Source organism: Vombatus ursinus, unplaced genomic scaffold (assembly GCF_900497805.2).
Source record: "Vombatus ursinus unplaced genomic scaffold, bare-nosed wombat genome assembly UNPS02005459.1, whole genome shotgun sequence".
Classification (NCBI taxonomy): domain Eukaryota; kingdom Metazoa; phylum Chordata; class Mammalia; order Diprotodontia; family Vombatidae; genus Vombatus; species Vombatus ursinus.
Window position 1 is genome coordinate 6,639,470 of NW_020945237.1, and position 25,408 is coordinate 6,664,877.

The 25,408-nt window shown below is 37.4% G+C and overlaps 1 protein-coding gene across 1 annotated transcript in view; it reads right to left on the reverse strand.

The window, feature by feature from the left end:
• The window catches only part of NMT2 (N-myristoyltransferase 2), an 85,084-nt gene that overhangs the window by 8,460 nt on the left and 51,216 nt on the right, over positions 1-25,408 (reverse strand). The window contains exons 7-9 of the mRNA XM_027847867.1: positions 22,807-22,977; positions 17,754-17,862; positions 353-523 (exon numbers count right to left, since the gene is read on the reverse strand). Of these exons, the coding sequence (XP_027703668.1) occupies positions 353-523; positions 17,754-17,862; positions 22,807-22,977 (451 nt within the window). The remainder of the gene's footprint in view (positions 1-352; positions 524-17,753; positions 17,863-22,806; positions 22,978-25,408) is intronic.

Sequence of the window (25,408 nt, forward strand, 5' to 3'; positions counted from 1 at the left end):
CAGGGATTGATTTAAAAGAACAGGGAAGTTCAGCCTGAAGAAGTCTTCATACTCGTGGGGAACATGATATTTATCTTCAGCTATCTGAAGGACAGTTATAAGGAAGAGGTACTGACCAATATGTTGACCAGGTTCCAGGGAGGCAGATTTTACCTCAAGATCCCAATTGGAGCTGTCCGGTAATAGAATTGGCACAGAGGCAATGGGTCTCCCTATACCAAGAAGTATTCACTTAAACTGTTGTGGAGGGTGCTCTTGCTTTAGGTTGGGGTTAGCTTATACCGTGCCCTTGAAGGTCCCTAGCTCTGAGGTTTGAGGATGTTCAAACTTCTGCTAATCACCTTATCTTTACCTCTACTACAAATGTGTCGATAATATGATCCTGAGGCAGAAACCAATGGGCCACTTCCTCTTCATTCATCACTGGGGCAAGATGAAACTGCTTCAGATAGTTGTTAATTAATTCTTTCACAGCTTTGATATCTTTCCGTTCCATCGGTCTCAAGCCTGAAGTCTTTGTGACCTTGTTATTGTGACAACAAAAAAGAAATGATCAAATGTTAAATTCAAGAGGGATAAAAGTAGGCTAGAGCACACACTGGGTAATTTGTTAAATTCTAGAGCAGGATACACACAAAGCTGCCTTATTTATTATCTCCTGTGGATAGCCTTTAGCCAATAATCCCTATGACCCAGTTACTCAAATGTTAACACATATCCAAAGGGGATATTCCAAGTTGAATGAAACCAGATGCCAAGCATGTTAATAGTAGATTGGAAAAAGCCATATATCCAGCCATTAATTCAATTCTAGGGCATCCCTCTAAATGTTCCTGCACTGATACTCTGCGCTTTTGGGAGAAATTCATAGGCACTGACTACTGAGCAGTGTTTAAAGCAGAATGCCTCATAAGAGGCAGGACTGGCAAGTCGTATAAAGGAAGCAGAAGAATCTAGAGGAGGGAAGAAAAATACATGATTTATTCTGGTTTCTTGGAAAATCCAAACTCACCCAACAGAAACAGAGGCACGGAATTTACCCCATCTGCCTCTTGGGTCTGTTGGTAGCCAATTATTTGAACAAGCTTCTGGGCCTATAGACTTTTATAGGGAGGAAAAGAGCTGAGACTCGCTGTCAGAGTCGGAATCACATTCCACAATGTCTGAGTTTCTAAGTAAAACACAAATAAGTCTTTCCACCCCCACCCCCCAACAGTTCCAATACTGTCTCTCCCTCTTGAAAAATTCCAAAGACTTAGAATCTGAATTATTTTGGAATATCAAATAATATATTCAAGGTACTGTGTTGCAATCCAACCTTTACTCAATGGCATCTGAACTAGGTAATAGCTTTGTTTTTATGTAAAACTAGATATAGTATTGATCAGTATAATTGTCATAAAAAGAATTTAATTCAGTAAGCATTAAGTGACTATTATGTGCCTGGCACAGAAGTTACATAGCACAGTATGGCATAGCATATAGTACTGATCTATAGTTAAGAGATACCGAGTTTGACTCTTAGTTCTGAAACTTACTGCATGACTATAGATGTCATTTCATCTCTGCCTCAATTTCCTCATCAGTAAACTGGAGATAATACTTGGACAATCTGCTTCACAGTATTGTCATAAGGAAATCCTTTTGTGAATCTTAAAGTACTTAACAAATTTTCATTATCATTATCATAAGACAGCCCTTGACTTCACAAACAACATGTGATATGTCAGCAGCTTCTTTCTGCCTGTCTTTTCCAGCTCCTTCCCACTGCTAGAGCTATTGCTGCTAAAGGAGGGGGAGGGGAATGGGAGGCTAGCTTTTAGAGAAACTCTGAATTCCAAAGTGAAGGGAAGGAAGAAGCTATGCAAAGTAGGAATGGTTTTGGGGAGCTGACAACCAGTGTATAGCTCACCTCCCTGAGGGGCAAATGCCATGCTGAAAAACATTTTTTTGGGGTTATTTTTAAAGCAACACTTTAACTATACTGGCTGATTTTTACAGGCTATAGAGAATTGTATGTTTACATATTCTGTGTAAGAATATGGATTCTTACATAGCTGACATTTTGTTACAATTACCATCCATCTTTGTTTCTGGAAAGTCATTTATAAGTACCTCTTTTGGGCCAGAAGACTACATTGGTCAATCTTTACCTTTGAGAGTGAGACCAACTTTTAAAATATTAAAGCACTTTCACACTCTAAGGTGGTCTAAGAAAAAAACCTAAGATTTGCAAATATTGTCACATGAAATATTGTGCATCTATATCCAAATGCTGCTAAGATGAATAGTCAGTCAAAAAACATTTATTAAGCTCCTATTATGTGGCAGGTACTGTGCTAAGCATTAAGGATACAAAAAGGGGCAAAAAACAGTCCCTGTCCCTAAGAAGCTCATAGTTTGATTGGGGAAATCCTTGGAACAACTATATACAAACACGATTTTTCATATCGTGTGTGTGTGTATGTATGTGTATGTATGTGTGCGCGTGAGCTAAATTTGAGATAATCAAAAGAGGGCACAGACATTAAGGGGGAGTTGGGAGAGGCTTCTTGTAGAAGATAGAAGTTAAGTCGAAGTTTGATGGAAGCCAGGAAAGTAAAGAGAGAGATGAGGAAGGAGAATCATCCTGGTATGAAAATGCATGACTTAGGGAGATGAAGTATCTTATCACTGGATCACAGTGTATGACTGGGGAGTGAGGTACTGTAAGAAGACTAGAAAGGTATGAAGGGCTTTGAACACCTAACAGAGCATTTTGTATTTGATTCTGGAGGTGATAGGGAGCCACTGGTGTTTACTGAAATGGGAGGGGTGGTTGTGGTGGTGTGTGATATGGTCAGACCTGAGCTTAAGGAAAATCACTTTGACAGCTGAGTGGAGGATGGATTGGATTATAGAGAGGCTTGAGGCACAGCCAAATACATCTTGCTAAAAGTTTTTAAAAAGCTTTCATTTCATAGGTAGAAAAAATCCATGTTAAGATTGTGTAAGCAACTTGAACATCCTTATTCAAGATATTCTTTTCCCATCAGATCAATATCATCACAAAATCTGCCAGTCGACATTCTTGAATAACCAGACTTCTAGCAACTGCATTTGAAATGTGATGAGTTCAGTTGTAGATAAAATGATACTTGAACGTCAGGGAAAATTGATTTATCCTGGCAAGGGCAAATATTTTTCTAGAATACTACCATCTGTAACGTTAAATGCTTAGTGCTAGAAAGGTTTTTAATTACTAAGGCCATCACACTGTTTGCACAGTAGACATTTTTTGAGAACCTCCTAGGAGAATGATAGGGTAACATTATCTAAGTATGATTCACTGTGCTTGTTTACTACAGAATCTAAAGAGCAGGAGTTCAAAACTCACAAATATGAGATGAGTGAGGGAAGACTTAGCCTAGACAACAATTCCTATGGGGAGGTGTGGGGGGTTTATTGAACTATAAGCTAACTGACTCAGAAGTCTTAACACAGGAGCTGAAAAAGGCTAATGTTGTTCTACACTGCATTAAGAAAAACCCAAAGTCCAGAATATAGTTTCCATATATTCTTTCTTGATTAGGCCAAATCTGGAGTGCCATTTTCAGTGCCAGATACCACGTTTTTTGAAAAGACAGAGAAACTGGAGCATATCCAAAAGATGGCAACCAGGAGAGTAAGAAGTCTTGGCGATCATGGTGCTAAGTAAGGTGATGTTTTGCTTAGAGAAAAGAACAAGACCTGGGTGGGGGATAGTGGGGGGGAGGCATGGAGTGTGGAGGGATGAGGTAGTTGTTTTCAGCTGCCTTGGAGAAAAGGGATCAGACTTGTGCTTACTTGCCCCAGTGAGAAGGAGGGCAGGGACTTTTCATTTTTGTTTTGTATCAGCAGTGTCTGACACATAATAGGTACTTGGGCCTGTCTTCCACTCACTAGAGGTCTCCAAAGCTGGATACCATTTGTCAGGTATGTTATTGAGTGAATTCCTGTTCAGATACAGATTAGTTGAGGTGGCTTCTGAGGTCTCTTCCAACTCTGAGACTCAGTGTGTGGATGTGAAAATACTAGAAGATCATAATGGATAAGTATCTCCCTAGTAATGTGATAGCAGTAGGTATCTCCTGGCCTAAACTTCCTCCTTAATGACATCATGAAGTTGGACAGCCTCTGAAAGATCTCTAGACAAGTAAATTGTAAAGCATATCCAAGGACTTAGGGTAGCTGCTGTCTTCAAGAAGATAAAGAACAAATAATATTAACATTTGATAGTATAAAGTGAGAGTGTCCTTTAAAAGTTTACCAAAGCTTTTTAAGGAGCAGTAATAGTTGAGAATCTTTGAATTTTAGTTTAAAATTTAGAGCTGAAAGGGCCTTTAGCAGTGTATCTCCCTCATATTACAGATGAGTGAGCTGAGGTCCAGAAAGGGGCAAGTTACTTGAAGAGAATTAATTCACTTATCCCTTCCTCAGACATTTATTTAGCACATACTCTGTGTCATATCATGTATCCAAAAGTTCAAGGAAGACACGTAGCTTAGTGGTAGAACTTTGTTCTGTAAAACCTGATGTTCTACTATGGATTCCACCACTCAGCCTTTGTTCCTTTCACTCTCTCCAGTGGCTTCATTTTGTTTAAGAAAGTGCAGTGTTATGGAAAGAACACTGGACTTAACATCAGTTAGACAACCAATTCTGCTTTGAGCCCCCACTCAGGACTGTCACTTATGAGCTGTGGGACCTTTGCCAGTTTAATTGTTCTGAATTTGTTTCCCCCACCTGTAAAATGGGGGAGAACAAGACATATCTGATGGGATCAAATGAAATAATATTCTTGTGAATATAAGGTATTACATCTTCTGGTTTCCACTGTTGAATTTTTCCATTTCTTTAGCAGTCACCACATTTACATAAGAGTGCAGTCTTATCAACATTCCTTATCAAATGACAAGGTAAAAATCATTCTTAAAAAAATTTGTGTATATTTTTATTACAATAACAGAATAAAATAAAGTTTTTAAAAAGCTGCTGAAAAATAGGAAGAATATTGTCATTGGCCAAATTATCCTTCTTGAAATCTAGATGCCAGAACCAAAGGCAGAAATGTAAATAATGATAGAGCTGCTAAGTACTTACTACGTTTGACTAGACAGAAAACGAATTGAACCCTTAGGATAGGGACTTTGAAATTCTGCAGAATATAGAATGTATAAAGGGTGTTGGTCTAGAAATGGAAGCTGTGATTCTGCCCAGCACATACCTCCTGCCCCTGGCCGGGGGGGGGGGGGGGGGGTTTGGGACAAAGCTTTAGGATGACACATCTGTCTCCTGCTCATCACCTACTTCAGATTCCTATCAGTCTGTGAAGGAAACTAGTCTATGCTTGGAAATACTCTCATCCAATCAATAAAGCCAGACAACATTTCAGTTTTCAGAAGTCTGTGAAGATAAAAAATGAAGCACAAGAAAAAGAATCTCCGGGGGTAGCTAGGTGGCACAGTGGATAGAGCTCTGGCCTTGGAGTCAGGAAGACCTGAGTTCAAATCAAACCTCAGACACTTGACACTCACTAGCTGTGTGACCCTGGGCACGTCACTTAACCCCAACTGCCTCACCAAAAAAAAAAAAGAAAGAAAAGAATCTCCTATTGCAGATAGCTCAGAAAATGAGACCAATCAGACAGTGTTCCTTGAGGCAATATTTACATTCTGATGGCTTTTCTTCTGCAGCTTTTTTTCTGAAAGCAAGTACTTTTTGTGTCTCCCTGTGGAGGGTACTGATGCCAGAAAACAGTGTAGTGAGGAGATTGAACTGGATGGTGTCTAAGGTCTACAAGAGCGTGATCAATTCTATTTATATATATAGTTTTTATGAAAACTGTGATCTAGAGAGGTTAAGGGACTGTCACATGGGTGGGAATATAACCCACATCCTCTGACTCAAAAGCCAATTTCTATTGTATCATGCTGCCTTATGAATCAATCCATACGTAATTAAATCCTTACTATGTGCAGGACACTGTGGCTCTGGGGATACAGACGCAAAAATAAAACACTTCCTGTTCTAAAGGGGTTTCTATTCATTAAAAGAGATAAAATATACATATAGAAATACATACACAACATCTATAATGAATAGAAGATAGTTGCAAGGGAGAGGTGTACTAGTGGCTGAGGGGATCAGGAAAGCAAATATGAAGGACAGCAAATGTGAAAAATGAAGATCTACCAGGATTTCTATAACTCAACATCAATGACATCAACAATAGTGAAGAATTCTGCATGTTTCTGTTCTCTGCATCTTTCAGGCTATTGTGTTAACATTTTATTACCCTTAGCATATACCATATGTAGAGATGGCCCTAAAGAAGTCAACATTGGGAAGAGCAGCTGGATTAGACCAAGTAGGCCCAGAAGTGGTATGTGCTAGAGAAGACACCTTTCTTAGGGTATGGAGGGATGTCAAAGGCATGAGAAAGAGGGAAGGATACCCACTGCTGGGGAAAAATCATGGACCTTACTTATAAAAAGAGGCAATTGAAAAATAACAATCACCAACTCACATGCCTGTTTTCCAATCTTCATGAAATCATAAGAATTTATATACACAAAGCATTAGAAAGGAATAGGCAAGTTTTATAATATTCTACAGTACACCATAATATTGGCTACGCAATTGTCTGAAAGACATAGCTGACCTAAGATGAAACAAAAGAATCTTGTTCCTCGCTCCACGTTTCTACTTCCAATCTGTCTCTCCCAACCATTCTCTTTGTCACCTCTTGTTCTACCAAAAAAGGCTCCTAATTGGTCTTTCTGCTTCATATCTTTTCTCCTCCTCTCCAATCCCTCTTCCATACCTTACCAAAATGATACCCCTAAAGCAGAAGTGACCCTCTAACTCCCCTGCTCAAAAAGCTCAAGTTTCTCCCTATTGCTTCTACACTAAAATATAAATTCGCCTATCATTTAAGATAACTTGGCTCCAACATGTCTTATTAATCTTATCATACATTACTTCATGTACTCTTCACTCCAACCAAATTGTCTTTCATGCTGTCCTGCACACATGACGTTCTATCTTTACACACAGGTTGTCCCCCATGCCTGGAATGCACTTCCTCTTCACCTCCACTTGTTAGAATCCCTAGTTTCCTTTAAAGTTCAGCTAGAACACCACCATCTCCTACTTTTGGCACCTTCCCTGACCTTTCTAGCTATTAACACATCCCCTTTCCCACTCAATTCCCTCGTATTTTTCTGCATATACTTATATAGGTACATCTCTCCCCCTTGAGGGATGTAAACTCCTTGAAGGACTATTTCATTTTCATCTTTTTATCCTCTTCACGTTGTGGAATGTTTCCCTCATTAGACACTCAACACGCCTTCGCTGAAGTGATTCTGCCATTCTCTCCTTACTGTCTGTTTAGTCATTTGCAATTTTCATAACATCTTGTATTATTTCTGTACCTGTTATTGTATTCTGCCCTGTACCCCAAGGAGAATGCAAGCTCTTTGAGGGCAAATATTGTGCCATTTTCATCTTTGTACCCCAGTTCCTATAGTAGAGAGTTTCACATAGTAGGTACTTAAATACTTTTGCTGAATTGAATTTGACCCAGGAGAGGCCAGCCAAGACAAGCTTAGAGCTTGGAACACAGATTTAGAGCTGAAAAAGACCTTACATGCTTTCTAGTCTAACACCTTTATTTAACTGAGGAAACTGAGGCTCAGAGATTAAGTGATAAACACAAGATCTGTCTTCTGACTCTAGAGTTAGTGTTCTTCCCATAATAAGTGCCCAGAAGTTCAATGGCTTATTTCTGAAGGCTGTTTCAGGTTCTAGTGGGCAGCCTTCTCTAAGAAGTAAAAATCACATTGGATCTGAAAAAAACTACAAATGTAATTTTTGACAGTTATCTTCTTGGCAAGAATAAAACAATGTTGGATCAATATCTATTAACAGTAGTTGACACTTTAAACACATTTCATTTGATCCTTACAATCACCCTCAAAAGTAAATATTCTAAGTATTATTATCACCATTTTGCAGATGAGAAAATTGGCTTATAGTCATACATTTACTATCAGAGTTGGGACTGGAACCTGCTCCAACCTGCTCCTTTCACAACTCCAAGCCCAATACTTCTCCTACTACCCCATACTGCTGTGTCTCGACTCTAAAAGAGTGGCCAAATAAAAAAGTATTTTATTGTGAACTCTTTATAACTTGTAAATAATGGCTTGAGCCTCTTTATTTAGTACATCAAGCATCATTTTATTTGCTAGGTTCTTATGAAATCCAAGTTTGTGTGACAGCCCTTCTCCTAGTTCTGGAGTACATACTAGGTGGAATTTAGTTCCCTCTCACTGAGATTTACTTTCCTCTTTCTTCTTTGTTTTACCTTAAGCCTACCAGAGACCACTCTGTGCAACTGGTTAGTTCTGCTGGTGGCAGTGAAGAGTTTAAGAGGTTTCTCCTACCTGTCTTAACTCATCCTCTTGTGAATATTACCAGTATGTGATAGGAACTTACTGTCTATTGAGTCTTACTGAATTAAAGCACAGCAAAAAGTCTGTCCAGGGTTGGGCTGCATTGGGGGAGGTGAGATTAGAGTTCAGTGATACAGGTGAAAGGTTGTCTTAGAAGAGGCCATGTACAGCCAAGCCCCAGATCCAACTTATTATGGTGCTATTTTACCTGATATTATACAAATGCAAACACATAAGAAACAGCTCTCATAAATAGTATCCCTCAACAATGGTTAATCAAGTTCAGACTGGTCAAGATGAGAGAGTGAAAGAGTTGAATAGGGCCAGGTTCCTCATATCCCCTTCCAAACAAAAACCAGCAAAAAAAAAAAACCAAACCACCATAGGGAGAAAAACAGCTTTAAAACCATTCAAGAAAATAAAAGCCAACCAAAAAAAAAATTAACAGTAAAGCAGAGTGCCAGTATAATTAAAAGCAGAACAAAACACAGAGTGACTGAACCAGCTAAAAGGCCTGAAACAACACTGATAGGAAAGCCAACTACACAGGATATCCCAAGAGACATCCTCAAATGAATAAATGACACAGTCAAAGAAATTAAGCCAGGATCAGCCCTGCTAGGGAAGTCACAAGATCAAAGAAGAGAAGAGTTTGAAGACAGTAAAAGATCCTAAGAACAGATCCCAAGAATGAAAATGCTAAGAATAAGAGAAAATAATTAAAATAACCAATATGGAAAATATCATAGAAAACCTGAAGAATCCATAGAAGTAGACTTACTACTTTAGAAAAAAGTACACAAATAGACTTATTACTTTAGAAAAAATAAATTGTTATTGATGCCAAACACCTAGAGCTACAGAGGATGAAAGGATTTAGTTGGATAAGACCAAAGAAGTCTTCTAGTCCACCTTCATTTTACAGATGAGGAAAATGAGGTCCATGAGGGTTAAGTCACTTGCCCAAGGTCAGAGAGGCAGTATTTGAACCTAGGTCCCCTGACCTAGAACCAAGATCTTTTCCACTGTACCACACCCCAAAGACAAATCTGACAACTCTTAACATTAAGAATATAAATGGAGTAAACTCTCTAATGAGACATAATGACCACAGAATGGATTAGAAAGTGTAACCCAACCATTTGTTGCTTTATTTCATTCTTTACCTTTATATCACTAGTGCCTGCCACATAGTATTTAAAAATGCTTATTAAGTATAGGAAAGACAACTAATTGAGAAAGATCTGAATGAAAGGGTGGTCAGAATTTTACCTTGCTACTGCCAAATCATGAAGAGCGGAAGTGGCACTAATGGTAATAGACAAAATTGAGTCCAAACCAGAAAAGTTAAGGGATATATGAAGGCATTATTTCATGCTAAAAGATTCTTTAAAAAAAAAAGAGTATATCAACTTTAAATTTTGTACCTGATAATACTGTAGCTAAATAAAGTAAAACTTCATAGTCTTATATCAATAGCTAACTAAAAAATAATGAAAAATTTTAACAACCCACTATCAGATTGTGATCAATGTGGAAGGAAATTATAGTCAGTAAGACAACAAGCATTTATTAGACATTTACTACTTGCCAGGTACTATGCTAAGTTCTGGGGATACTCAGAGAGGCAGATTGTGCCCTCAAGTGTGTAGATAGTCTCTTAAGTAGTACTTCCTAATAAGGGGAGAAAATATGCAAATATTTAGATATATACAATAAGAGCATATGAAGATAATCTCCAAGGGAAAGACATTAAGATTTGGTCGGGGAGGGGAAGGTCAGAAAAGGCCACATGTAGACAAATGAGATTTGAATTGAGTCTTGAAGGAAACTAGGGAAATGAGGAGGTAGAGATGAGGGGGCAGAGCATTCCAGACGTGGGGGACCTTAACAGTGTTTTTCCCAGAATTCACGGAGTTTACACAAAAACTAATGTGCAGGGCCCTAAGGAAGATATAGAAAGCAGATATTTTATATGCTACATTTACTAACAATAATGCATGTAGTGAATCAAGTGTAGGTCCATGAGGATATTAAAAAAAGTTACTCATCCAACAACGATTTGGTGAAAAAGAAAATTAGCAGATTACATCAAAGGTAATAACAATAAAAATTCTACTTATGAAAATCTATGGGACACAGCTGAAGTATTCTCAGAGGTAAATTTTTAGCAGGGAATGCTTATATCAACAGGGGTACAAATTAAGTATATGCTTAGAAAAACTCAGCAAATATAAAAGCAACAAGCCAACAGAAAAAAGATATAACTAAGAGCAGCAGGGCAAAACAACTGTAAATTAGAAAAAAAAATTTGTGTAGATAAAGAAAACCCAGAACTATTAAAAAAAAAAAAGTAAAAAAGAATAAACAGTTAACAAGGCTAGTTTTTTTAAAAAGCAAAGTCAAGTCTCCAAAATTTAAAAAATGAGAAGAGATGACAGTGGAGGGAGGGGAATCAAGAAAAATATCAGATTACTATATATAGTTGTGTGCTAATAATATAAAAATTAAAAATGTACAAAATATCAAAACAAGTAGTAGATAACCTAAATGGACTAGTCTCGGAAAGAGAAATAAGATGAGCATTAAAGAACTTCTTGGCCAAAAACTACCAGTCCCAGAACTTTTAACAAGTAGGCTTACAGCATACAGTCAGCCTAAAGCCAGAAAAAGCATTTAGATTATCCAGTTCCTTCAATCAGCAAGCATTTATTACATTTATTTACTCTGTGCCAGGCACTATGCTGTGCTGAGGATACAAAGAAAGGCAAAAAAAAAAAACCAACCAGTCTCCCCTGTCAAAGAACTCACATTTCTAATGGGGGAGAGGAGGTAAATATAATTTTCATCCTTGTATTTTGGCTATACTTATGTGGACATGTTGTTTTCCTCTACTCTTGACTTTCATTTCTGACTATATCCTCTCTTCTTTGTAGGTTTTCAGAACATCATTCTCTCCTGGTTTTCCTCCTATCTTTCTGACTTCTTCTTCTGTTACCTCTGCTGTGATCTCCAGATCAGTATATACCCTCTAACCATAGATGTCTCTCAGGGTTCTGTTCTAGGCCCTCTTCTCTTCTATAATACTTCATGTGGTGATCTCATCAATTCCCATAGATTTAACTATACCATCTTTATGCTAATGATTGTCAAATCTACTTCCTATCTCTGCCCACCTCCAGTCTTAACTCTCTAACTGCCTTTCAGACATCTCAAATTGAATGTCCAAAAAAGAACTTACTATCTTTCCTCCTAACCTTTCCCACCACTCCTACCTTCCTTATTACTATGGAGAACAACTCCACTCTCCCAGTCACTCAAACTTGTAAGCTAAGAGTCAACCTGAATGCCTCACAATGTGTTACCTCCTCCCTGACCCCCATCACAGCTCTTACCAAGGCCTCTCAATTTGACCTCTCTCAAATATGCTCCTTTCTTTCTCTGGCACTGCCACTTTCCAGTGCAGGCCCTCAACAGCTCACACCTCAATTATTATAATAGCTTGCTGGTGGGTCTTCCTGCCCTAAGTCTCTCTCCTCTCCATTCCATCCTTCATTCAGTCACTGAAGTGATTTTCCTAAAGATCATCTCCCTGTCTCTTTCTGCTTCCCATTGCCTCCAGGAGCAAATACAAAATGTTTTGTTTGGCACCGAAAGCACTTTATAACCTGCCCCTCCTCCCTTCTTATTTTTCCTGTCTTCTTACACCTTATTTCATGCCACATAGTCTTTGATCCAGCAACACTGACATCCTGGTTATTTTATAAACAAGATACTCCATCTCTTGGCTCTGGGCATTCTTTTCTGGCTGTCCTCTATGCCTGGAATGCTTTCCTTCTCTGCTCCAACTACTGACCTCCTTGGCTTCCTTTAAATCCCCACTAAAATCCTACCTTCTATAGAAAGCCTTTCCCAACTCCTCTTAAGTCCACTGCCTTACCTCTTAATTATTTCCTGTTTATCTGTATATATCTGTTTTAATGTTGTCTTCCTCATTAAATTGTAAGCTCCTTGAGGGCAGGGACTCTCCTTTGCTATCCCTAGTACTTAGTACTGTGCCTGGTACACAGAGCGCACAAAATAAATACTTGCAGATTGATCCCTAAACTGAACAAAGACAAACCTGAAAAAGAAGACTGTTGACCAATATTATTAAAGAATATTCATGCAAAAAATATTAAAAATAAAAAACTGCTCAGACAGAATATATTAACACATTAAAAAGTTAAATGGAAGCAAGGATGGTTTACTACCAGAAAAAGATAAACCATTCAAACAAGATGAAAAATGCTACATGAACATATTATCAGATACATAGAAAGCTTTTGGGAAACCCTCAATAAAATATCATCATTTATATTAATTTTTTTATAAAGTTTTTAGGCAATTGGGGTTAAGTGACTTGCCCAGGGTCACACAGCTAGTAAATGTCAAGTGTTTGGTCTGAGGCTGGATTTGAACTCAGGTCCTCCTGACTTCAGGGCTGATGCTCTGTCCACTGCGCCAACTAGCTGTAGGATTACAAGGATATTTCCATCATTAGATAAAAATGATTTATTTGAAACCACCAAATAATATTATATACAATAGAGAAACACTAGAAATAGTCCCTTTAAAGGCAGATGTTTCATCACTAGTCCTGTTAGACACAACTTTAGAAATATTAGGAAATAGCATTAAGACATAAAATAGAAATTAAAAGAATAAGCATCAGCAAAGAGCTTAAATTATTTATTGCAGATAAAGACTAGCTATTTAAAAAAAACTTCAGTCAATAAATGACTTATTATAGAAGATATAAAATAATCCCACCAAAATTATTTTCATTTCCCATACCTAACCAAAAAGCAAGGCAAATTGACAGAGAAATATATGATAACATAATGCATCTAAGACTTATACATTAATTTATCAAGGCCTACAAAAGACCTATATAAAGAAAACTTTCAAATGATTTTGACAGAAATCAAATAACTAAAGAAATGTAAAGGGATATTCCTTGCTCAGTTTCACTGGGGCATAGTAAAAATGTCAGTACATCCCAAATTATCTTAGAGTTTAAATTCATTATTAATAAAAATACCAAAAGCTTATCTCATTAGTTTTGATAGTCATAATAAAATTCATGTGGAAAAATAGGCAGGTAAAAATATACAAAAAAATTGTGAAAAAGAAAGCAGGAAAAGAGCATACCAGATCATAAAATGTCCTAATAAGACAGTTATAATTATAAAATAGTTGCATACTACATAAGATTAGGGAAATAGAGGAATGAAACAACACACAGAACCCAAGAACTGAACTCTGTGTGTGTCAATCTATCAAGGTTAGTATTTAATAAATCCACATTTTAAAAAAGAGGGAATAAAATGAATTCAATAAAATCTGTTAGACAGACTGGATAGCTATGTTATTTTAAAAAATGGGTTGAGATCCACATCTCACACTAAACTAAATTCTAAACTGGATCAATGATACATATGCACATAGAAAAGCCATAAAAAACAAAGACAAAAAGTATTTGTCTCAACTCTATATGGAAAGGAGAGATATTTTAATCAAATAAATTTTTGCTTTAAATGTATCAAAGGTCTGACATACAGAAGCTACACAAAAAACTGATATATATTCATGACTATTAATACACATCCCTTGGTGGAGCAATGATCAAGGGGCAAGAATAGACAATTTTAGAAGAACAAAATACAAACTTTTAATAACTATGAGATGTTCAAATTCCTTAATGATTCGATAAATGCAATTCAAGCCTCCCTTAAATATCACCCACCAAAAGGACAAAAATGTTGACAAGACTATGTAGAAACAGGCACTTTAAATAAAACATTGTGGGTGGGGATGTTATGTGTCAGACAAACTGTTTGGAGAACGGCATGGCAATATGCAATACAAGTAAAATAAATGACCGTGTGTTTTGACCCACTGTTTTCATTATTAGGAAAAGAGGACCTATCCATACAAAAATATTTAGAATGGCACTATTTGAAAAAAATAAAAAACTGGATTCAACCTATATGCCTGAAGCTTGAAGCTTGGCTGTATAAATTATTGTTCAGTAAGAAGATAAACAGTAAGTATACAAGTATGGAAAGGCCTATATGATGTGATGCAAAATTAGAGGATGATACATGGTTGCAAATGGAGTGGACCTACAGACAGACTTGGAAGTGACCTGTGACAAAATATTTGGGGCTTCCTTTGAATTTATCTGGTTCTACTTTACTAAATGCTAAGAGTTCTATGTAAGATTTTTATTCTTTATTTTGTATGTGTTTTTTATTATCTATTTTAAAGGTTTTTCAGTTCATTAAAAACAGACCAAAGGCTGAGTTACATGACTTGAGAGCAGGCTTGTCTGCCAGTAAGTAGTGCTGGAAACTGGCAGCTTACAGACAACACTGACCAAGAACTCCTCTCAGGGGGCTTGCTTCCTCTGACTTTTTCCCTCTGCCCAGGATTTTGATGTTTTCTAAGCTTGTGTTATTCAAGTCACTTTGATCTCAGGGTGACTGTTCAAGAGAGTGATGAATGGCAATGAGGTCAAGGAAGAGGAAGGAAAATGGGGTGATCACAGGACTCTGAACTGTAAGAGACCTTATCTAGTCCAACCCTCCCATCAGACACATGAGAAAGGGGAAGTGACCTGTGGCTGGACTGCGGTAAACAGCAAGGGCAGGATTCACATCCAAGCAATCCCTAGGGATCATCTAGTTCAACTTCCTTATTTTAAAGATGAGCGAAGTAGGACCCCGAGAGATTTAGGGACTTTACCCAAAGTCACACAGTGAGTGAGAAAGGTGAGAAAGAGCCCAAGATTACTAACTCACAGTCATGATACAAATGATACCATGATACAAATGGAAGTTATAGTTATCATTATTATTCATTAAAATCTTTTAATTTGGTTATGTGAACAAAGGCAAGGGAAACTTTGGATGCATGATACTCTGCATTCTTTTCAGATTATGTTAGGGTGGCTCTGGTTCTGGGTGCAAGAATAGAATTACCAAGCTGAGAGTTAAAATGGGCAAAGAGGCTGACTTAGCGGAAGGTGGGGATAGGTAAGACTTTGGCAGGAGTTACCTCCGATGCAAATATGTGAACTATAAGGCCCCTCAGTGACACTGGCAATAATTTCGTTAGCTTTATCTTTAAGGAAGAAGCATTGTTTTAAGAATTTAATACCACAAGATGTTATCCCAAGGACAGGACACTCAAAAGATGAAATGGATGGCCCCTGAAAGCTATCATACATTAATAGAAGGAAGAGATAGCCACAAGAAGACCACAGGAGTGCAGAAGTAGGCTAGATTGTCAAAATGACTAGAGGATGAACTGAGAACTAATAAGCCAGTGCAATTCGGACTGCTACAAGGTTACAACTGTTAGGGACTGCTACATTGGTAACGACAGACTAGATACTTCTCACTCCCAAACCCAAACTGGCACATGACTACAAACCCCAGTGAAGAACAAGACAAGTGGGACTTCCAGATCTGATGTTACAGTGCTGAGTCTGGGGGGGAGGGGAAAAGTGAGTCATCTTTCAGGATCATAGAAATGGGAGGAAAAGAGTTATTGAACAAGAGATGCTAAACCAAGAACTGAAGTGGGGCAGATCGGCCTGACCGCCCCAGAACTAGGTACTATCAATAAGTTACTTAGAAAATTCCAGGAATCTCTATGTGTTACTTCTAACACCTTGGTGGTCACAATGGAACCGAAGGTCTGGGAGCACAACTGGTCACAAGAGTAAGTGAGAACAAAAGATAAATGATGAGGGGGTTTTCCCTTTTGCTTTCTATGAAATGCCTTTATATCTTGTAGCATTAGGGTTTCCTTGTGACTCTCTTAGTGGACTAAAAATACCTAATAAGATCACATCTTTACCCTTCTGGAGCTTACAGCCTAGTAGGGTATATAAGTAGTTACAAAGAAAAACAATGAGAAAATTATTAGATTAGTACTGAAGGTATGGGCTTTGTTAGTGGGTCTATCTGTTCACTTAGGTTGTGTCTTTCTCTTTCTGCTTCAAAGTGCCTTTGTCTCTACTTCAATTTTTGTCCTTTCAGGCCTCCATGTTTTTGCCCCATCTCCCTTCCCTGGCCTTAGAGACTTTTTCCTTATCCCTGGCCTGGTTTCTTTTTTTCCTCAGTTCCTCTTTTCTCCTTCAACTCACTCAGAGACATTCTACTACTTATAATAATATAATTAATTGAACTGAAAAGAAATTATCCTTTCTCTTTGATATGCTAAGTGACCGAAAAGTGACAAACTTTCTATATCCTCCAACTACTTAAGTTTCTTCTCTGTTTAGTCATTCTCCTCCCCCCCCCCCACCCGAAATTGGGAATTCTGTTATTAGACAAACAAGATACTGCCTGGTGTAGTGCAAAAATCTGGGCTGGGTCTAAGATCTAGCTTTGTGACCTTAGGCCAGTCACTTCTTGCCTCCCTTGGGCCTCTGTTTCCAAGTTTATAAAATGGATATATAATATAACGGATATATAAGAGTACTGTTGTAAGGAGATGGCTCTATAGACTGTAAAAAAAAAAAAAAAAAAAAGCTACATGTGTAAATCATTGCCTCCCCAAAACAAAAGAAACTGCAAAGAACAGAAAGATTCCTCACCATTTTCGAGGTGAAAATGGCTGTATTCTACACTTATTGTCCAATAAAATCACAGTACTCAGTTACTTTGTAATAACCTAAAGGAAAGGACAGTTGCATAAGAAGCATAGTCAAGGACCAAAAACCAAAACAAAATGCCAGAACACAAAGCCAGGGCTAGCAAGCCCTGGATATAAAAGTGATTGTCAGTGGAACAATTCTTAACAGTTTAACCCTAAGAACAATGCTATTTTATTTATGAGTGATATGGATGACAAAATATCTCTTCCTACAGGTCTCTTATAAAAAAGGTTTATTTTTTATTCCAAGGAGTTAAAATAGCAGGAGCCTGGACTTTTCCACCCTTTTCCTTTTCCAGTAGACAAATTCATACCCTGAAAAACTTGTATTTCCTGAGTTTGGTCCTGTCCAACCACAAACTGAATAATCAAGCCATTAAAAATCTCTGGTATTTCAAAATAAACTTGCCAACCTCTGCTAGCATGTGTGTCCTCTGTGGTCCTGTCGCTATGTCACCTTCACAAACATTCAATATGTTTTTACACCCCTATAAATATTCCTTTTTCTAAGCTCAAAGCTTCATTGGTTTGAGCTCAGAAGAATTGCAAATTGTTCTTACTTACATCAGGAAGTCTGTATAGCTTCATTGTTCTCTGTAAAGTCATATTTCTACTCAAGTGAGAAAATTTCACTTCTACCAGTTTTCTGGGATTTAGTGATCGATGCCAGTATCTGGAAACACAGTGCAATAAAGACTTTTAAATCCGATTTTCTCATATCATTATAAAGTTATTCTTGTTGTCCAATGCTTCTTCTAAAGCTTTCACTATAGTTTATTTAAGACTTCTAGTTCAGCTGCTCAACAGTATACCACTAAAATCTATAGACATCAGAAAGTTATTTTTCATTCACTTTCTACCTCTAAATTATTCCTAGTATCCATGGATATATAGATATAGATATTGACTTTCCTTCCTTCCTTTCTTTTGTAAAAGTAAATCTTGAAGTTATTTATAGAAAGGATATCAATATTACCCCAGCTCAATAAGATCTTTAACCCCAGCACTGATCCTGTGAAAAGCAAAGGCAGTAATTATCAAAATGATTTGGGAGTGGATAAAAACCAAGTCAATGGAACAGAACGGAGGAAACATTTAGAAACAAAGGTATGCAACAGATTAGTGTTTGAAGAACCCATGACTATCACGCTGAAGAAAGCAATCAATATTGTAGAAAATTGCACAGCAGTTTTTTAGACTCACAACCCATACCACATAATTAGACATTTTAAGGCTCTAGGATTTCCAAGGTGTGAGTTTTCCCTTCACCCATTCAGAGAGCAAATGCCTTCGTAACAAGTCAGTTTCAGTTGCTATGCCTGAAAAGCTAATTCCCTCATGGCTAAGCTGATGATGAACCTCTGGACTTGGCTAGATATGCCTTTAGATGAGAAATGCCTGGCCCTGTACTCAAAGCCTTGCTAGCATAATAGCAACTACCAGTGGCTTATACTCCAAAGACTCAGCCTTCAGGAACCCAGGGTCACCTCCCTCGTATAATGAGAGCTCAGAATAGCACTTTACTTTGTCAGTGGGATATAGCAATTGGATAAATTACTAAAAACTCCAACGCACTCAATATAAACACAACATTAAAACATTTGAAGAAAAAGGAAAGGCACAGTAATGTCAAATTTGAAAGAAAAATTCTTAATTACTGACTAAAGGAAGAAATTCTTGGAGATAAAGATGGATCTGGGTTGTAGAAATATAAGCAATATATTCAAAATTAAAAGAAAAAACATTGAAAAAAAATCCTTGTCAATTTTTTTTGGTTTGTTTCAATCCTTTGATTTTGTGGTCATAGGGAACTCCCTCTGCTGGTATAGATTTGCATCTGTTCTGCACCTTTAAATCTTAAAGAATTGCTTGGGGGTAACTACAAAGTTAAGTGACTTGCCCATGGTCTCACAGCCAGCATATTTCAGTGGTAGGACTGGAACACAAGATTATTCTGATTCTAAGACTGACCCTCTTATAGACTATTCCATGCTACCTCTCTGTAATAGATATATCTGAGGAAAATCAGACACCTAGCACACAAATTTATAAGACTAGTACCCATTCCCCAAGGTATTAATAAGTGGTTAAAGAATCTGTGTTAAAGGAACAAAAATACCTACTTGAAAGTAAAAGAATTGTGAACAAAAAAAAAGTAGTTATTATCTTATACCCATCAAAATTGGTAAAAGCTGTTAAAAATACCATGCTGATGAGATTATAAAGGAAGAAATAACTGTGAACCTTTTAGGAAAGCAATCTGGCAGCCTACAGTGAGAGTTGCTACTACTAAACCTATAGCCCAAGGATGTTCCTGAAAGGGAAAAATTATCTATCTTCATAAAAATATCCTTAGCAACTTTAATTGAAAAACTCTAATCAGCCTATATGTTCAATGATTAGGGAATATTTGAATAAAGTATGGCATGTATGTGTGTGTTAAGGCACCATGACATACAATGACAATTATGAAGACTGCAAAGTGAACAAAACCATAAAAATGAAACATGTCGGGGCAGCTAGGTGGCGCAGTGGGTAGACCACCGGCCCTAAAGTCAGGAGGACCTGAGTTCAGATCCAACTTTAGACCAAACACTTGACACTTACTAGCTGTGTGACCCTGGGCAAGTCACTTAACCTCAACTGCCTTAAAAAAAAATGAAACACGTTCTATATTTTAAAAAGCAACAACCTGGTAAGTACACAAAGGGAAAAGAAAATTGACACGAGAGTTTATCTGTGTACATGTATTTTCTACTTAGAAATATTTTGCAGCTTATGGTTTCATGACTGTTTTTACTATTTATTTTGTTCATTTGATTGAGATTATTAAGTTTCTAACAGACATTTTTTTACAGGGCATTTCTTTCCCTATGGAAGAACCTTAAACTAGAAAATTTTTTAATAGTTTTCCCCAAGTTACATCTTTAAACTATAGTTACCCAAGAAAATAGATACTTGAAAATCAAGGTTTATTTTGGCTAAACATTATAAAGTCTAAAATTTTAAAGTGTGCTCTCAAAATATTTTATTATTTTAAACTTTTGACTTTTTCTTATTTTCTTGGGGACCCTCTGCAATCACTTTTCCATTTGTTTACTTAGATTTTATTACTGGTTTTTAAAATATAGTTGTGAAATTAATGTGGCTTTGCTCTTATTTTATGTAAATGGAAACTGAATCCATTAATGTCTTATCATAGTTTTTAGCTCAACTATCTCTTCTTATCATAGGTGTAAATATGAGGTGAACCTAGGCACAACTTAATATGCCAGCAACTCTTAGAGCCAACTTAGGATGGTGGCACTTTCCCCACATTGCTGTAGCTACCATGGGTACTACTCCTACTTCTTTTATTTTCCTTCTTTCACTCCTGCAAGTCTCTGTATGGCATGAGAGGAAGAAGGATCTATGTCTAGTAAGGTGAACCTGGTAGTCCATGGCCAACTCTCTTCCAGACCCTCTTCAATTTGGCCTCTCCTAGCTGGTGGCACTTTTCCTTGGTGGGGCCTGGGGCCCTCTCTTCTCATCCTTCTACATAAAGTAAGTAGTACTTGGGAATCTCTTCAGCTCCCATGGATTGAATTATTCTCTCTATGCTGATGATTCTCAGATCTACCTATCCTGCCCTAATTTTTCTGCTAACTTCCATTTGCTGGTGGAGACAAGTAAGCTGTTTTCCATCCTTGTTTCCCTTATGAGACCCCAAGTCTTGGCCAGGCACTTCAGTCAGCTGGAGTCAAGCCAAGGAGAAATCATGTATGTATCTCCCCTGACTTTGACTCTTCTGGCCATTTTGTTTTCTCTGTTGTAACCCACAGAAAATAGATCTGGGGTTCTCACTGGCAAAGAAGAAGTTAAAATTTTGAATTTTAAAAGCATGTGCCTTTTGATGCCAGTTCTTAAAACTTCCCACTACTAGTCTATCATGGTAAAATGTGGAGCTAGGGGATCAGGGTCCAGTTAGAGAGAGACCTTTTTAGCTAAGAAGATAAGGCTTATAAGGTTGATCTATATTTTTAGGATGGGGGGAAAGGATTTGATTAAAAGGAGCCTTTTGTAATATGTTTAAGTAGAGTTTAATTTTAAAAATTTCATTAACTTTTAGTTTCTTTGATGAATAAAAATATTGTCCTTCATGACTGAGCAGTCAATAAAATCTGTCTTAAAAAAGAAATGCCCATGATACTAATGGAATGTGCACCATACACCTGAGTCTTATTTGTTTAGGTATTTTAAGAGAGAGAGAGAGAAAAATTGAAAAGACAAATGTGGGTTGCAGCAAGGGAAGATGACCAGATATGATCTAGGAAAAAATAATTTACTTCCTGAAAGAATATCTTTAGGCTTTAGTAAGAGCATATTTCACATCATATGCTTTCAGCACTATTTCCTCCTTCACTCTTGTTCTCACACAAACCCCATTTACCCACACAAGTGATCCCATTCCACCCCATTTCTTCCAACAGCTTTCTCCCTCTGTTATCCCCACTCTCTTACTTATCTTCAGTCTCTCATGGTCTGTTGGCTGCTCCCCTACTGCCTACAAATATGCCCATGTCATCCCCATCCGCAAAAAAACACTTAATCTTTTGATCCGTGCTGTCAAGTACTTCTAAAAGCCATTGCCTTCTAGAGGAGAGCCTCTACTTTCTCTCCTCTCACCTTCTTTTAACTCCTTTCTTTAAGTCAGATTCTGACTTTATTTCACCAAAACTGCCCTCTTCAAAGTGACATTGCTCCCCACTCCATTTGGCCAAGGTGATTTTCTCAAAGCACAGGTCTGATCATGTCACCTTCCTACTTAATAAACTCCAGTGGCTCTCTGTCACCTTCAGGATCAAATGCAAAATCCTCTGTTTGGCACTGAAAGGCCTTCCTTCATAATCTAGCTTCATGCTACCTTTCCAGTCTTCTTTCATGTAATTAATTCTCTGCCATGTATTCTTTGATTCAGTGACAGTGTCCTTTTTGCTGTTCCATGAACAAGATACTCAATTTCTCAGCTCTGGGCATTTTCTCTGGCTGTTCCCCATATTTGGAATGCTCACCTTCTTCATCTGTATCTCCTGGTTTCTCCGACTTTCTCCAAGTCCCAACTAAAATCACATCTTCTAAAGGAAGCCAAACCGCTCTAAATTCAGTGCTTTCTCATTTTTAGTTATTTCCTGATTATCCTGTACACAGATTGTAGGTTTCTTGAGGGTAAGGACTGTCTTTTACTTCTTTTTGTACTCCTAGCAATTAGCACAGTGCCTGGCACATAACAGGCACTTAATAAATGCTTACTAACTGACTGAGGTGTGAATAATGCTTATGTACTTTTCCTTTTTGGTAAATAAAGTTGTTAATGCCTCTTTTATCCACTGTTACCATGTATTCAGTGTGGCTCTTGGAACTGCTTGCCAAACACAATAGGAAGGAGAAAATAGTAAAAGAAAAACACTGAAAAATGGATGGGGACAAAGGAATAGCATGCTAATAAATATAATACTAAATCTGATGGCTTCAAAATGCCTAGTCGCTGCTTTTCCTGAGCACAGTAGACATGTGTTCAGTTTGGAAATGGGAATGGAAGCAGAATGGTGGCTTAAATGACAAAAAACGTTCTCCTTACCTGCAAGTAGCCACGGGCTTGGGAAGGACTACTCCTGCTGTATAAACAGCTTGAAAAATCCCCTCCAAGTTGACTCTTCTAGTTATTTCTCTAATCAGCACTGGTGCTACCCGTTTCGATCTCAACTTCTTATGAACACAGAGAAAATTTATTTCTACCATCTTCTTCACACTAAGAAACAAATTGTCAAAAGTTATGGACAATACAAGAAATGTTTTTTTGCATAAACTTTTGTATTCTTTGGGGTTTTTAAAAAAGGGATCAGGTATATTAACTCAGGCTCTATCAATTTGGAATTTGTGACAATTTGGACACAATTAGGAAAACTTATCTTTTATGCCAAAACAGCACAAGACTGTTATGGGAAACCATTTTTCATTCATTTCAGTAGTAGCACCAAATTGTAACATACAATGGTAATTATAAATAAGCTTTTATTAGCAACACTACTAACCCTTTTTACTCAATGTACATAAAAATGATAAAATTGAATTTCATTTTTAAAAATATTCTACAATTTACATATTTCTCTAACTTAGGATTCCCCCTGCAAATCACTTCTCCTTTTTTAATAAGTATGGATTCATTAAGTTTTACAATACATTTGTATAAATTTGATTGCAAAGTATTTACAATTTAATAATGCTAGTTTTACAAAATCTTAAAATTATTACCAACCCTTCACAATATATTCTTTTTGCCTGAATATAGTGTAATAAATGCCTTCAAGGCAAAATCTTTAGGAAATCCTAAAATTTGTGATGGTGATATGGCCTAGTTTGAATCATTTAAAGAATTTCAAAGATGCCAAGTTTTGGCAATTGAGAATCTTAACCCATTTCTCTTCAAGTTAAAAAAGATATCAGATAATAGTCTGAACCCTACCTGGTGCCCTAATTCTCAGAAAGTCATCCCTGATTTGATGAAAACAATGACTGGACTGTGTTTCCTTTCCACTTGGCTCAAAAACATTGTAGAATTAACCCTACTTTCACGCCCTAGCCTAGCACCTAGGGCGGGGGTGGGGAGGCTGCAGCATTGAGGCTGTATTCCGCCTTCTACGTCCATGGGTGACGCCTTTGGACTGAGTCCAAGTTTTACAGAACAAATTCTTTTGTTAAGGGGATTTGTTCTATGACGTTTGGATTCAGTCAAAGGGCCTCACTTGAGGACTTAAAGGGCCACATGACCTAGAGTATCCTTCTAATGCTAATCAACATGTGATTGATAAAGCATGATGACTTATTTAATAAGCATATAATAAATGAGAGTTATCCTGCATGGTCATCCTCTTGAGAAGCTAAACACTTAAGATGCTAACCACCCAAGATATGTCCCAGAGTTTATCTTTTGGAATTGCTGTCAGAGCCTTACAAGAAAAACCATGGCTGTACCTTGTTTTTCAACCCAAAATAATTTTACCCAGCTCAGTCACCCACCTCATCTATAAAATTCGTCTCTAAATAACTCTTGGCTACTTCCAAAAATCAAATCCATAATTATATGCCAGCATGAAGATATTTAAAAGAATAATTACAGCTAACATATAGTTCTTCAAATATTGGAAAGCATGTTACATATAGTAATTTCATCTGAACTTCACAGTTGCTCTGGGAGACAGGAACTATAGGTATTATAGGCTAGGGTTTATTTTTATCTTTGAATCCTCAGTTCTTGGTATAATTCTAAGCTCACAGTATGCACTTAGTAAATACTTTTTGAAATGTACTTATTATCACTATTTTAATAGCTCAGGAACCTGAGGCTCAGAAGAGCTCTAAGATTTGCATGGCAAATTTTTTTCCATCCCCTCAGTTTTATATTGTATACATCTTTGTTTTGTTTTTTGTTTGTTTTTTTTTGGGGGGGGGGGCTGGGCAGTGGGGTTAAGTGACTTGCCCAGGGTCACACAGCTAGTAAGTGTCAAGTGTCTGAGGCCGGATTTGAACTCAGGTCCTCCTGACTCCAGGGCCGGTGCTCTATCCAGTGCGCCACCTAGCCACCCCTACATCTTTGTTTTTTAAAATCTGTTTCCTATAGCCAATGGATTGTAGAATTGTTTTCCTATCCAATCTGTCACTCTTTTTCATTTTGTTGTATTATTTAATCCATTCACATTTAAAGTTATGCAAGATTTATATTTTCTTCCACCTGTCTATAAAATTATTTTTTCCAAGTTACGATTTTTTCCACTCTTCTGCTATAAACACAGTATTATGTTCCTTCAGTTTATTTACTTTAATCTTTTTTTAAGGTCTAGTCTCTAAGACTTGCCCACAGTTGCACAGAGGCAGTATTTAAGTCCAGGTCTCTCCTGATTCCAAGTCTTTCCAAGAATGTGCCAAAATCCCTGAAACTAATTCCTCAAGAGGAGCTTTGAGCATTTTAAACAATGGAAGTGGCAATGGAACACAGACCTTTCCTGGTGACTGCACTGAACAGGACAGCACTCATTTGGAAGCATCTTAACATTTTAGTCACCTTACTGTATAGGCATGCCCTGTATGTTTAGTGGACCTGAAAACCTCACTCATAACGACAGCAGTCAAGTTTTCCTGCCAATAAGGAGCAATGCAGCCCCTAGACTATAGTAAACTGGGAC